The sequence below is a fragment of the Leucoraja erinacea genome, chromosome 8, assembly GCF_028641065.1.
Source record: "Leucoraja erinacea ecotype New England chromosome 8, Leri_hhj_1, whole genome shotgun sequence".
Classification (NCBI taxonomy): Eukaryota; Metazoa; Chordata; class Chondrichthyes; order Rajiformes; family Rajidae; genus Leucoraja; species Leucoraja erinaceus.
The window spans coordinates 361,940-374,874 of NC_073384.1; the positions used below are offsets into that span (position 1 = coordinate 361,940).

The 12,935-nt window shown below is 46.9% G+C and overlaps 1 protein-coding gene across 1 annotated transcript in view; it reads right to left on the reverse strand.

The window, feature by feature from the left end:
- Positions 1-12,935, reverse strand: part of LOC129699216 (homeobox protein Meis2-like) — a 270,723-nt gene that overhangs the window by 9,978 nt on the left and 247,810 nt on the right. The window contains 2 exon segments of the mRNA XM_055638833.1: positions 1,158-1,175; positions 1,178-1,246. Coding sequence (XP_055494808.1) covers positions 1,158-1,175; positions 1,178-1,246 — 87 coding nt within the window.

The following is a 12,935-nucleotide window of genomic DNA, read 5'->3' on the forward strand; positions in this document are numbered from 1 at the left end:
CCCTCTCAATCTCCTAAATTCTAGCGAGTATAAACCAAGTCTATCCAGTCTTTCTTCATAAGACAGTCCTGACATCCCAGGAATCAGTCTGGTGAACCTTCTCTGTACTCCCTCTATGGCAAGAATGTCTTTCCTCAGATTTGGAGACCAAAACTGTACACAATACTCCAGGTGTGATCTCACCAAGACCCTGTACAACTGCAGTAGAACCTCCCTGCTCCTATACTCAAATCCTTTTGCTATGAAAGCTAACATGCCATTGGCTTTCTTCACTGCCTGCTGCACCTGCATGCCTACTTTCAATGACTGGTGTACCATGACACCCAGGTCTCGCTGCATCTCCCCTTTTCCTAGTCGTAGCGTCTTTACTGGATTTTCGACATGTTGAACATTTTTTGCAACCTATGACGGGTGTTGGCAGTTGCCGAAAAAGTTGCGTAAGTGGGACAGGCCCTTGAAGAGTAGCTTTAGAAAACAGTGGACCAAGTATGAAGCTATGGTGGGGGGGTGGGGGGGGAGGGGGGGGAAGCAACACGGAAAAAATTAGAAGAGGATTAAAAAAAAAATATTGAATGAGGAGGGGAGATTTAAAAAATGGTGTTGAAACAAGATGTAGAGGCAAAGACCCCGTTGTACTTACTTCCCCCTTGCTTTTGCGACTTGTTAATTAGGTCGTTACATGTAGTGCCACTGGCCCTCCATCCCTACATTCATGCCTATTCCACTCATTGGTCCTAGAGGGGAGATAAACAAAATCCAAGAAGAGGCCAGAAAAATGAGCAAAAGTCCAAAAAACAGGGAAAGGGAAAAAAAAAAAAAAAAAAAAAAAGTTTTTTAATAGTTAAACCCCCTCATTTCCTCTCTTTTGACAGCAGGGTGCCAGGGTCAAGTGGGGTTATGGACCCCCATGGAGTGGAGAGGAAGGTCTCTCCATTCTCCATTGTTAGGTGCACAGAAGACAGGCGAGGCAAGGCAAGTGGAGGTGGAGCAGATGAAGGGGAGTTAGTTCCCTCTGAGCGTGTAAGGTGGTGATGGGACACTGCTGAGCGGGACAAGGAAGACACACAAACTCCGGGGAGAGAGGGAGGGAGGGAGGGAGGGAGGGAGGGAGGGAGGGAGGGAGAGGGAGAGAAATCAAAACCGATAGAGCTGCTTACCAGGTGGCCTGATGCCATGTGTTGCGGGCTGTCCATCACAAAACCTCCCATCGGCTGCCCATCGGGGTTGTAAGGGGCACCTTGACTCACTGTGGGTAAAGAACAAGTCTACACGTCACCCTCTGCCCACTCCACTGGAATGGAATGGAACACCATGTTCACCAGTCAATGAAAGCAAGCATGCAGGTACAGCAGGCAGTGAAGAAAGCCAATGGCCTTCGTAACTAGAGGAGTTGAGTATAGGAGTAAAGAGGTCCTTCTAGAAACATAGAAATAGGTGCAGGAGTAGAGGCCATTCGGCCCTTCGAGCCTGCACCGCCATTCAATATGATCATGGCTGATCATCCAACTCAGTATCCCGTACCTGCCTTCTCTCCATACCCTCTGATCCCTTTAGCCACAAGGGCCACATCTAACTCCCTCTTAAATATAGCCAATGAACTGTGGCCTCAACTACCCTCTGTGGCAGAGAGTTCCAGAGATTCACCACTCTCTGTGTGATAAAAGTTCTTCTCATCTTGCAGTTGTACAGAGCCCTAGTGAGACCACACCTGGAGTATTGTGTGCAGTTTTGGTCCCCTAATTTGAGGAAGGACATTCTTGCTATTGAGGGAGTTCAGCATAGGTTTTCAAGGTTAATTCCCTTATCATGTATCTGTACACTGTAAACGGCTCGATTGTAATCATGTATTGTCTTTCCGCTGACTGGTTAGCGCGCAACAAAAAAGCTTTTCACTGTACCTCGGTACACGTGACAATAAACTAATCTATTGGACGTAAGGTGCTGGAATATGTGAGTCAGATAGCACCTCTGGAGAACATGGAGAGGTGACGTTTCGGGATGGAACCCTTCTTCAGATTAGACCCGAACCGTCACCTATCCATGTTCTCCACAGATGCTGCCTGACCCACTGAGTTACTCCAGCACTTGGTAATCCTAGGGCTGTATCTTTTCATAAATTAACCAGCATCTGCAGTTCCTTGCTTCTACACACTATTGTCTTGGCCGAAACCATAATATGAAGCACATGCACAGAGTCTCATTTCTCCAGCTTTAGCTTTAGTTTAGTTTAGTTTAGTTTAGTTTAGTTTAGTTTAGTTTAGTTTAGTTTAGTTTAGAGATACAGTGCAGAAACAGGCCCTCAGTCCCCGCACACTAACACTATCCTACACCCACTAGGGGACAATTTACACTTACACCAAGCCAATTAACCTACAAACCTGCACGTCTTTGGAGTGTGGGAGGAAACCGAAGATCCCGGAGAAAACCCACGCAGGTCACGGGGAGAACGTGCAAACTCCGTACAGACAGCATCCAGAGTCGGTATCGAACAAGGGACTATGAGGCAGCAACTCTACCGCTGGGCCACCATGGCTTGGAGCTTTATATGCCCCAAATATCACACACGCCTGTCACAAAAAGACTGACCTGACTGATGCAAACATTACTTTCAGTAATGTGGCAAACATCATCCTGATTGTAGTAATCGCTACTATATTTTGGACACGTAATATTTATTAGCGGACATTACAGTGGATATTTTTTAGGCAGAGATAGATAGATTCTTGATCAGTGCGGGTGTCAGGGGTTACGGGGAGAAGGCAGGAGAATGGGGTTAGGAGGGAAAGATAGATCAGCCATGAATAAATGGTGGAGTAGACTTGATGGGCCGAATGGCCTAATTCTGCTCCTATCCCTTATGACATGAAAAAGGGTAGATCATCAGTTTATCTTTGGTCATTAAAGCAGCCCTCAAATTACCCAGATGCACACGGAACAGAAAAGATAACCAATTAAGTTTGCTCTGAAGTTAACACGGCCAATTGGCCTTTCCACAATCCCTCTGTGGCAACCAATCTCAGTTTGCCCTGTGAGTAGCTACGGCAAGTGTGTGAATAGTCAATAGACAATAGGAGTAGGCCATTCGGCCCTTCGAGCCAGCACCGCCATTCAATGTGAATAAGGTTGAATAAGTTAGGTCTTTATTCTCTGGAGCGCAGAAGGTTAAGGGAGGACTTGATAGAGGTCTTTAAAATGATGAGAGGGATAGACAGAGTTGATGTGGACAAGCTTTTCCCTTTGAGAATAGGGAAGATTCAAACAAGAGGACATGACTTCAGAATTAAGGGACAGAAATTTAGGGGTAATATGAGGGGGAACTTCTTTACTCAGAGAGTGGTGGCGGTGTGGAATGAGCTCCCAGTGGAAGTGGTGGAGGCAGGTTCATTGGTATCATTTAAAAATAAATTGGATAGGCATATGGATGAGAAGGGAATGGAGGGTTATGGTATGAGTGCAGGCAGGTGGGACTAAGGGGAAAAAACATTTGTTCGGCACGGACTTGTAGGGCCGAGATGGCCTGTTTCCGTGCTGTAATTGTTATATGGTTATATGGTGATCATCCCCAATCAGTACCCCGTTCCTGCCTTTTCCCCATATCCCCTGACTCCGCTATCTTTAAGAGCTCTATCTAGCTCTCTCTTGAAAGTATCCAGAGAAGGTTTTGTACAATACACTTTCTATGTTCTCGTGGACAGCACGGCGGTGCAGTGGGTAGAGTCGCTGCCTTACAGCGCTTGCAGCACCGGAGACCCGGGTTCGATCCCGACTACGGGCGCTGTCTGTAAGGAGTTTGCACGTTCTCCCCGTGACCTGCGTGGGTTTTCTCCGAGATCTTCGGTTTCCTCCCACACTCCAAAGACGTGCAGGTTTGTAGGTTAATTGGCTTGGTGTAAATGTAAATTGTCCCCAGTGTGTGTGTGTAGGATAGTGTTAGCGTGCGGGGATCGCTGGTCGGCACGGACTCGGTGGGCCGAAGGGCCTGTTTCCGCGCTGTATCTCTAAACTAAACTAAACCAAATTCGCCATTAGAGGATGCCGGAACATCAATTGTTAGACAAAATGCGGGAACTCAGAAAACCTGACTCCTGCTCCCCAGCCAACAATGGACCATTGTGGGCTCCACTTTTCCTTGATCGTTGCATATTCATTTTTGCATATCTTTCATTCATTTGTTCTATATCTCTCTACATCACTGTCTAGATCTCTCGTTTCCCTCTCCCCTGAGTCTCAGTCCGAAGAAGGGTCTCAACCCAAGACGTCACCTATTCCTTCTCTCCAGAGATGCCGCCTGTCCCGCTGAGTTACTCCAGCATTTTGTGCCTGTCTTCGGTTTAAACCAATTCCTTCCTAAACAGAATGTTACTTCTGCCCTGGGAGCTTCCTTCTTTTAGTGTAGTTTAGAGTTACAGCGCCGAAACAGGCCATTCGGCCCATCAAATCCATGCTGCCCAGCGATCCCCACACACTTATACTACCCTACGGACAATTTAACATTTACACCAAGCCAATTAACCTACAAACCTGTAGATCTTTGGAGTGTGGGAGGAAACCAGAGCACCCGGAGAAAACCCACGCAGGTCTAATCTATTCTGCCTGACCACTGAACACCTAGTTCTATGTTCCTCCACCTTCACATTAGGATAGACACAATGTGTTTAGTTTAGCTTTGTTTAGTTTACGTTTAGAGATACAGCGCGGAAACAGGCCCTTCGGCCCACCAGTCCCGTGCCGGCCAGCGATCCCCGTACACACACTAACATTATTTCACACGCACTAAGGGCAACATACATTTTTATACCAAGCCAAGTAACCAACAAACCTGCACGTCTTTGGAGTGTGGGAGGATCTCGGAGAAAACCCGCACAGGTCACGGGGAGAACGTGCAAACTCCGTACAGACAGCGCCCGTAGACGGGATGGAACCCGGGTCTCTGGCGCCGTGAGGCAGCAACTCTACCGCTGCGCCACCGTGCCATTGAAGTGGAACAGAGTTGACGTGGGAAAGCTTTTCCCACTGAGAGTAGGGAAGATTCAAACAAGGGGACATGACTTGAGAATTAAGGGACTGAAGTTTAGGGGTAACATGAGGGGGAACGTCTTTACTCAGAGAGTGGTGGCTGTGTGGAATGAGCTTCCAGTGAAGTGGTGGAGGCAGGTTCGTTTTTATCATTTAAAAAACTAAATTGGATAGTTATATGGACGGGAAGGGAATGGAGGGTTATGGTGTGAGCGCAGGTAGATGGGACTTGGGGAGATTATGTGTTCGGCACAGACTAGAAGGGTCGAGATGGCCTGTTTCCGTGCTGTAATTGTTATATGGTTATATGGTTATAAGTGTATTAATTATGAGAGGAATCCTACGATTATATATACAGAGCTAAGTGGAGATATATCACTTTTTATGTCATGTGTAAGCAACAGTGGTTCTAGATGTGAATTATCAGCCGGCCACAAATTAAACCGATGTGCTAAATATTTTAGAAAATGAACTGCAATGCTTCGAGTTTGACTTGCAAGGATCAGAATGCCCTTTGAATGAATTATGAAGTGTTAAATGACTTCACTATGTCACGTTGTGAACTCCATACACATTAAACTAGAGAACCAGGCATGTTAGATTAATCCCTCCACAAGATGAAAAGAAACATAATGGGATTCAGTTTACATACACACTCCCCAAATCACGCTGCACAGGGGACTGGGAGGTCAGTTTAGTTTATTGTCACGTGTACCGAGGTACAGTGAAAGGCTTTTGTTGTGTGCTGTCCAGCCACCCCTCTCTCTCCGTCCCTCCCCCACCCAAATCGTGCCGGCTTCAAGGTGGGCGGCTGTACTCGTTTTCACCCTAACACACGTGTAAGAAAGAACTGCAGATGCTGGTTACAATCGAAGATAGACACAGAGTGCTGGAGTAACTCAGCGGGTCAGGCAGCATCTGTGGAGAACATGGATAGGTGACGTTTCACAGAGTGCTGGAGTAACTCAGCGGGTCAGGCAGCATCTGTGGAGAACATGGATAGGTGACGTTTCGGGTTGGGACCCTTCTTCAGACTAGACCCGAGATGGCTGCCTGACCCGCTGAGTTATGGTGCAGCAACATCTATGGAGCTAAGGAAATAGGCAACGTTTCAGGCCGAAATCCTTCTGGAAATAGGCAATGTTTCGGGCCGAAACCTGGAAGGGTTTCGGCCCGAAACGTTACCTATTTCCTTAGCTCCATAGATGCTGCTGCACCCGCTGAGTTACTCCAGCACTCTGTGAAACGTCACCTATCCATGTTCTCCACAGATGCTGCCTGACCCGCTGAGTTACTCCAGCACTCTGTGAAAACGTCACCTATCCATGTTCTCCACAGATGCTGCCTGACCCGCTGAGTTACTCCAGCACTCTGTGAAACGTCACCTATCCATGTTCTCCTAGATGCTGCCTGACCCGCTGAGTTACTCCAGCACTCTGTGAAACGTCACCTATCCATGTTCTCCACAGAGTGCTGGAGTAACTCAGCGGGTCAGGCAGCATCTGTGGAGAACATGGATAGGTGACGTTTTGGGTCGGGGACCTTCTTCAGACTGACTGCAGGGAATGAAAGCTGGCAGAAGGACAAGGATTGTTGGAGACGGGAGAACGACGTTCCTTTGGGAAGGAGATGAGGAGGAATTTCTTTGGCCACAGGGTGGTGAATCTGTTGAACTCATTGCCACTGAAGGCTGTGGAGGCCAGGTCATTGGGTATTTTTAAGGCTGAGGTAGATAAGTTCTCAGGTACACAAAAATGCTGGAGAAACTCAGCGGGTGCAGCAGCGTCTATGGAGCGAAGGAAATAGGCAACGTTTCGGGCTGAAACCCTTCTTCAGACTGATGGGGGGTGGGAGGGGAGAAGGAAGGAAAAAGGGGAGGAGGAGGAGCCCAAGGGCAGGGGATGGGAGGAGACAGCTCGAGGGTTAAGGAAGGGGAGGAGACAGCAAGGGCTAGCAAAATTGGGAGAATTCAATGTTCGTGCCATCCGGACGCAAGCAACCCAGGCGGAATATGAGGTGCTGTTCCTCCAATTTCCGGTGTTGCTCACTCTGGCAATGGAGGAGACCCAGGACAGAGAGGTCGGATTGGGAATGGGAGGGGGAGTTGAACTGCTGAGCCACCGGGAGTTCAGGTTGGTTATTGCGGACTGAGCGGAGGTGTTCGGCGAAACGATCGCCCAACCTAGGCTTAGTCTCCCCGATGTAAATCAGCTGACATCTAGAGCAGCGGATGCAGTTCTTGATTGGGAAGAGCATCCTTGGTTACGGGGAGAAGGCGGGAGAATGGGGTTGAGAGGGAAAATAGATCAGCCATAATTGAATGGCGGAGTATAGGCTCGATGGGCCGAATGGCTCCGATGTCGAATGGTTTTGTGGTTTTACGGGTTGTCACTGGCGGGGGAGGTCTCTTTACGTTCGGAAAAATTGCCGAAGGTGGAGGCGACGGAAGAAGGGCTCGTCTTCATTGAGGGCCGAGAATTCGTTGAGGTGGGGTCCAAGAGAAGAGGAGTGTTGGAGATGGGAGAAGGAGCCATCACTAGTGGAGGAGGAGGAGTGTTATAACCATATATAACCATATAACAATTACAGCACGGAAACAGGCCATCTTGGCCCTTCTAGTCCGTGCCGAACACGTACTCTCCCCTAGTCCCATATACCTGCGCTCAGACCATAACCTTCCATTCCTTTCCCGTCCATATAACTATCCAATTTATTTTTAGATGATAAAAACGAACCTGCCTCCACCACTTCCACTGGAAGCTCATTCCACACAGCCACCACTCTCTGAGTAAAGAAGTTCCCCCTCATGTTACCCCTAAACTTCTGTCCCCTAATTCTGAAGTCATGTCCTCTTGTTTGAATCTTCCCTATTCTCAGTGGGAAAAGCTTATCCACGTCAACTCTGTCTATCCCTCTCATCATTTTAAAAACCTCTATCAAGTCCCCCCTTAACCTTCTGCGCTCCAGAGAATAAAGCCCTAACTTGTTCAAACTTTCTTTGTAACTTAGTTTCTGAAACCCAGACAACATTCTAGTAAATCTCCTCTGTACTCTCTCTATTTTGGTGACATCTCTCCTGTAAGATGGGCGTTACCAGGTAAATTAACCCCTGTAAGTTGCCCCCAGTGTGCAGCAAGTGGATGAGAATGTGGGATATGTTAGAACTACTGTGGACGGGTGATCGATGGCCAGCATGGACTCGGTGGGTCGAAGGGCCTGTTTCCGCTCTCTTGTCTAAACCCAGAGCTCTGAAGATGTTGCTAGATGCAGGAAGATTGTTCCCGATGTTGGGGAAGTCCAGGACAAGGGGTCACAGCTTAAGGATAAGGGGGAAATCCTTTAAAACCGAGATGAGAAGAACTTGTTTCACACAGAGAGTGGTGAATCTCTGGAACTCTCTGCCGCAGAGGGTAGTCGAGGCCAGTTCATTGGCTATATTTAAGAGGGAGTTAGATGTGGCCCTTGTGGCTAAGGGGATCAGGGGGTATGGAGAGAAGGCTGGTACGGGATACTGAGTTGGATGATCAGCCATGATCATATTGAATGGCGGTGCAGGCTCGAAGGGCCAAATGGCCTCTACTCCTGCACCTAATTTCTATGTTTCTAACTCCTATTTATCGGCGAGACCATATAACCTTATAACTATATAACAATTACAGCACGGAAACAGGCCATCTCGGCCCTTCTAGTCCGGAAGACCAAGCGTAGGCTTGGCGATCGTTTCGCCCAACACCTCCGCTCAGTCCGCAATAGCCAACCTGATCTCCCAGTGGCCCAGCACTTCAACTCCCCCTCCCATTCCCACACTGACCTTTCTGTCCTGGGCCTCCCCCATGGCCAGAGTGAGGCCCAGCGCAAATTGGAGGAGCAGCACCTCATATTTCCTTTGGGTAGTTTACACCCCAGCGGTATGAACATTGACTTCTCTAACTTCAGATAACCCTTGTTTTCCCTCTCTCTCTCCACCCACACCCCCTTCCCAGTTCTCCCACCAGTCTGACTGTCCTCATTTATATTTTACCTCTCTTTGCTTTGTTGTAACCTTCTCCCAGCTATCAATGATCTAGTCTTCATCTCTCCTTGATCGCCATCCCCTTTGTCTAGTTTTCACCCCTTACACTTCCTTATCTCTCTGTGATACAGTCCGAAGGAGGGTCTCGACCCGAAACGTCACCCACTGCTTCTCCCCAGAGATGCTGCCCTGTCCCGCTGAGTTACTCCAGCATTTTGTGTAGTTCCCCGAGCCAACTCTGCTCACCAAACATCGCTAGCGCTTGGCTCAGGAAACTTGCAAACGCTGAAAGTAAATAAATAATTTTAAAAGGGGCAGTCGGTGTGTGTGGATAGGATTGCCAGCAGGGGAAGGTGGAACAGGAAATAGTATTTTTGTCCAGCAAGAAATTGATTTGATGGCTATTGGAAAAACAGCCAAGGGACTTCCATCGTCAACAAAATAGAGAGAGTACAGAGGAGATTTACTAGAATGTTGCCTGGGTTTCAGCAACTAAGTTGCAGAGATAGGTTGAATAAGTTAGGTCTTTATTCTCTGGAGCGCAGAAGGTTAAGGGGGGACTTGATAGAGGTCTTTAAAATGATGAGAGGGATAGACAGAGTTGACGTGGATAAGCTTTTCCCACTGAGAGTAGGGAAGATTCAAACAAGGGGACATGACTTGAGAATTAAGGGACTGAAGTTTAGGGGTAACATGAGGGGGAACATCTTTACTCAGAGAGTGGTAGCTGTGTGGAATGAGCTTCCAGTGAAGGTGGTGGAGGCAGGTTCGTTTTTATCATTTAAAAATAAATTGGATAGTTATATGGACGGGAAGGGAATGGAGGGTTATGGTCTGAGCGCAAGTATATGGGACTAGGGGAGAATACGTGTTCGGCACGGACTAGAAGGGTCGAGATGGCCTGTTTCCGTGCTGTAATTGTTATATGGTTATATTATATGGTTATTAACCAGCAGCTAAATGGAACACCCACATAAAGGTTGTAGCTACAAGGCACATCACAGACTAGGTACATCCCACAGCATCTGACTCACCTACTCATGCCCCATTGAGTGATTGCCCTGTGGGGCACAACCTTGTCCATGCCAACCAAGTTGGCACATTGTGCTTTAATCCCATCCACCAGCATTTGGCCCATGTCTTTCCAAACCCTTCCAGCCCATGGACCTGTCCAAGTGTCTTTAACAATTCATAACGTGTCGTCTGTCTGTGGAATTCTCTGCCTCAGAGGGCGGTGGAGGCCGGTTCTCTGGATGGTTTCAAGAGAGAGCTAGATAGGGCTCTTAAAGATAGCGGAGTCAGGGGATATGGGGAGAAGGCAGGAACGGGGTACTGATTGGGGATGATCAGCCATGATCACAATGAATGGCGGTGCTGGCTCGAAGGGCCGAATGGCCTCCTCCTGCACATATTGTCCATGTTTCTATGTTTCCAGAGGCAGCAGTTCTACTGAGTCTTGGTGACCTGGTGATGACATATTCTGTTATACATTCACCGCGGGGCTGATGGGTTTCCCCCTCGATGTCAAGGTGAGTGATCAGGGAATTTCCCACACGAAAATAATTTTTGTACAATTTTTTGCACAATTTACTAAAAATAAAACATGTTTTTTGGTGCTTCTAATTTTCTTTTTTTTCCAAAACAACGTCTCATGCGGATGTAAGCTTTCTCCGCGTTTCGTTGGAGCAGCCCTGGGGGGATTGGCGGAACCTTGAGATTATATTAAACTCTGAGCTATTTGGCCTGGAACATGGCTTCAAGGGAATGTCAAATGTAACATGCATCATAAAAATAAAATGAAATGGCGGAAGGCCAAGGTAAATAATAAAGGCTGTCCCTTTGTTAAAATGTATCCTTGTATTAAATAACAATGCGGATGCCCCTGTAAGAAATACTTTCGGGCTCAGCCCTCTTTCTGAAACCTCCTCACAGGGTTACCAGGTATTTATCAAGAGGCTTGACTCTTGCCGAGGTCTAACACTTCACCCTTGGGTCATCTTCAACTTGTGTTAGTCTTACAGGAACCCGACAATGGAGAGACTATTGCGGAGTCATAGAGTGATACAGTGTGGAAACAGGCCCTTCGGCAAAACTTGCCCACACCGGCCAACAGTGTCCCAGCTACACTAGTCATAGAGTGATACAGTATGGAAACAGGCCCTTCAGCCCAACATGCCCACACCGGCCAACAATGTCCCAGCTACACTAGTCATAGAGTGATACAGTATGGAAACAGGCCCTTCAGCCCAACTTGCCCACACCGACCAAGTCAAGTCAAGTCAAGTCAAGTTTATTTGTCACATACACATACGAGATGTGCAGTGAAATGAAAGTGGCAATGCTCGCGGACTTTTGTGCAAAAGACAAACAACAAAACAACCAAACAAATTATAAACACAATCATAACACACAATATATCCCATCTACACTAGTCATATAACCATATAACCATATAACCATATAACAATTACAGCACGGAAACAGGCCATCTCGACCCTTCTAGTCCGTGCCGAACACATAATCTCCCCTAGTCCCATATACCTGCGCTCAGACCACAACCCTCCATACCTTTCCCGTCCATATAACTATCCAATTTATTTTTAAATGATACCAACAAACCTGCCTCCACCACCTTCACTGGAAGCTCATTCCACACAGCTACCACTCTCTGAGTAAAGAAGTTCTCCCTCATGTTACCCCTAAACTTCTGTCCCTTAATTCTCATGTCATGTCCCCTTGTTTGAATCTTCCCTACTCTCAGTGGGAAAAGCTTATCCACGTCAACTCTGTCTATCCCTCTCATCATTTTAAAGACCTCTATCAAGTCCCCCCTTAACCTTCTGCGCTCCAAAGAATAAAGCCCTAACTTGTTCAACCTATCTTTGTAACTTAGTTGCTGAAACCCAGGCAACATTCTAGTAAATCTCCTCTGTACTCTCTCTATTTTGTTGACATCCTTCCTATAATTAGGCGACCAAAATTGTACACCATACTCCAGAATTGGCCTCACCAATGCCTTGTACAATTTTAACATAACATCCCAACTTCTATACTCAATGCTTTGATTTATAAAGGCCAGCACACCAAAAGCTTTCTTTACCACCCTATCTACATGAGATTCCACTTTCAGGGAACTGTGCACAGTTATTCCCAGATCCCTCTGTTCACCTGCATTCTTCAATTCCCTACCATTTACCATGTACGTCCTATTTTGATTTGTCCTGCCAAGGTGTAGCATCTCACATTTATCAGCATTAAACACCATTTGCCATCTTTCAGTCCACTCTTCCAACTGGCATAAATCTCTCTGTAGACTTTGAAACTCTACTTCATTATCCACAACCCCACCTATCTTAGTATCATCTGCATACTTATTAATCCAATTTACCACATCATCATCCAGATCATTGATGTACATGACAAACAACAGTGGGCCCAACACAGATCCCTGTGGCACCCCACTAGTCACTGGCCTCCAACCTGACAAACAGCCATCCACCATTACTCTCTGGCATCTCCCATTCAGCCACTGTTGAATCCATCTTGCTACTCCACCATTAATACCCAACAATTGAATCTTCTTAACCAACCTTCCATGAGGAACCTTGTCAAAGGCCTTACTAAAGTCCATATAGACAACATCCACTGCTTTACCCTCATCAATTTCCCGAGTAACCTCTTCAAAAAATTCAGGAAGATTAGTCAAGCATGACCTTCCAGGCACAAATCCATGTTGACTGTTCCTAATCAGACCCTGTTTATCCAGATGCTTATATATATTATCTCTAAGTATCCTTTCCATTAATTTGCCCACCACTGACGTCAAACTAACAGGTCTATAATTGCTAGGTTTACTCTTAGACCCCTTTTTAAACAATGGAACAACATGCGCAGTACGCCAATCCTC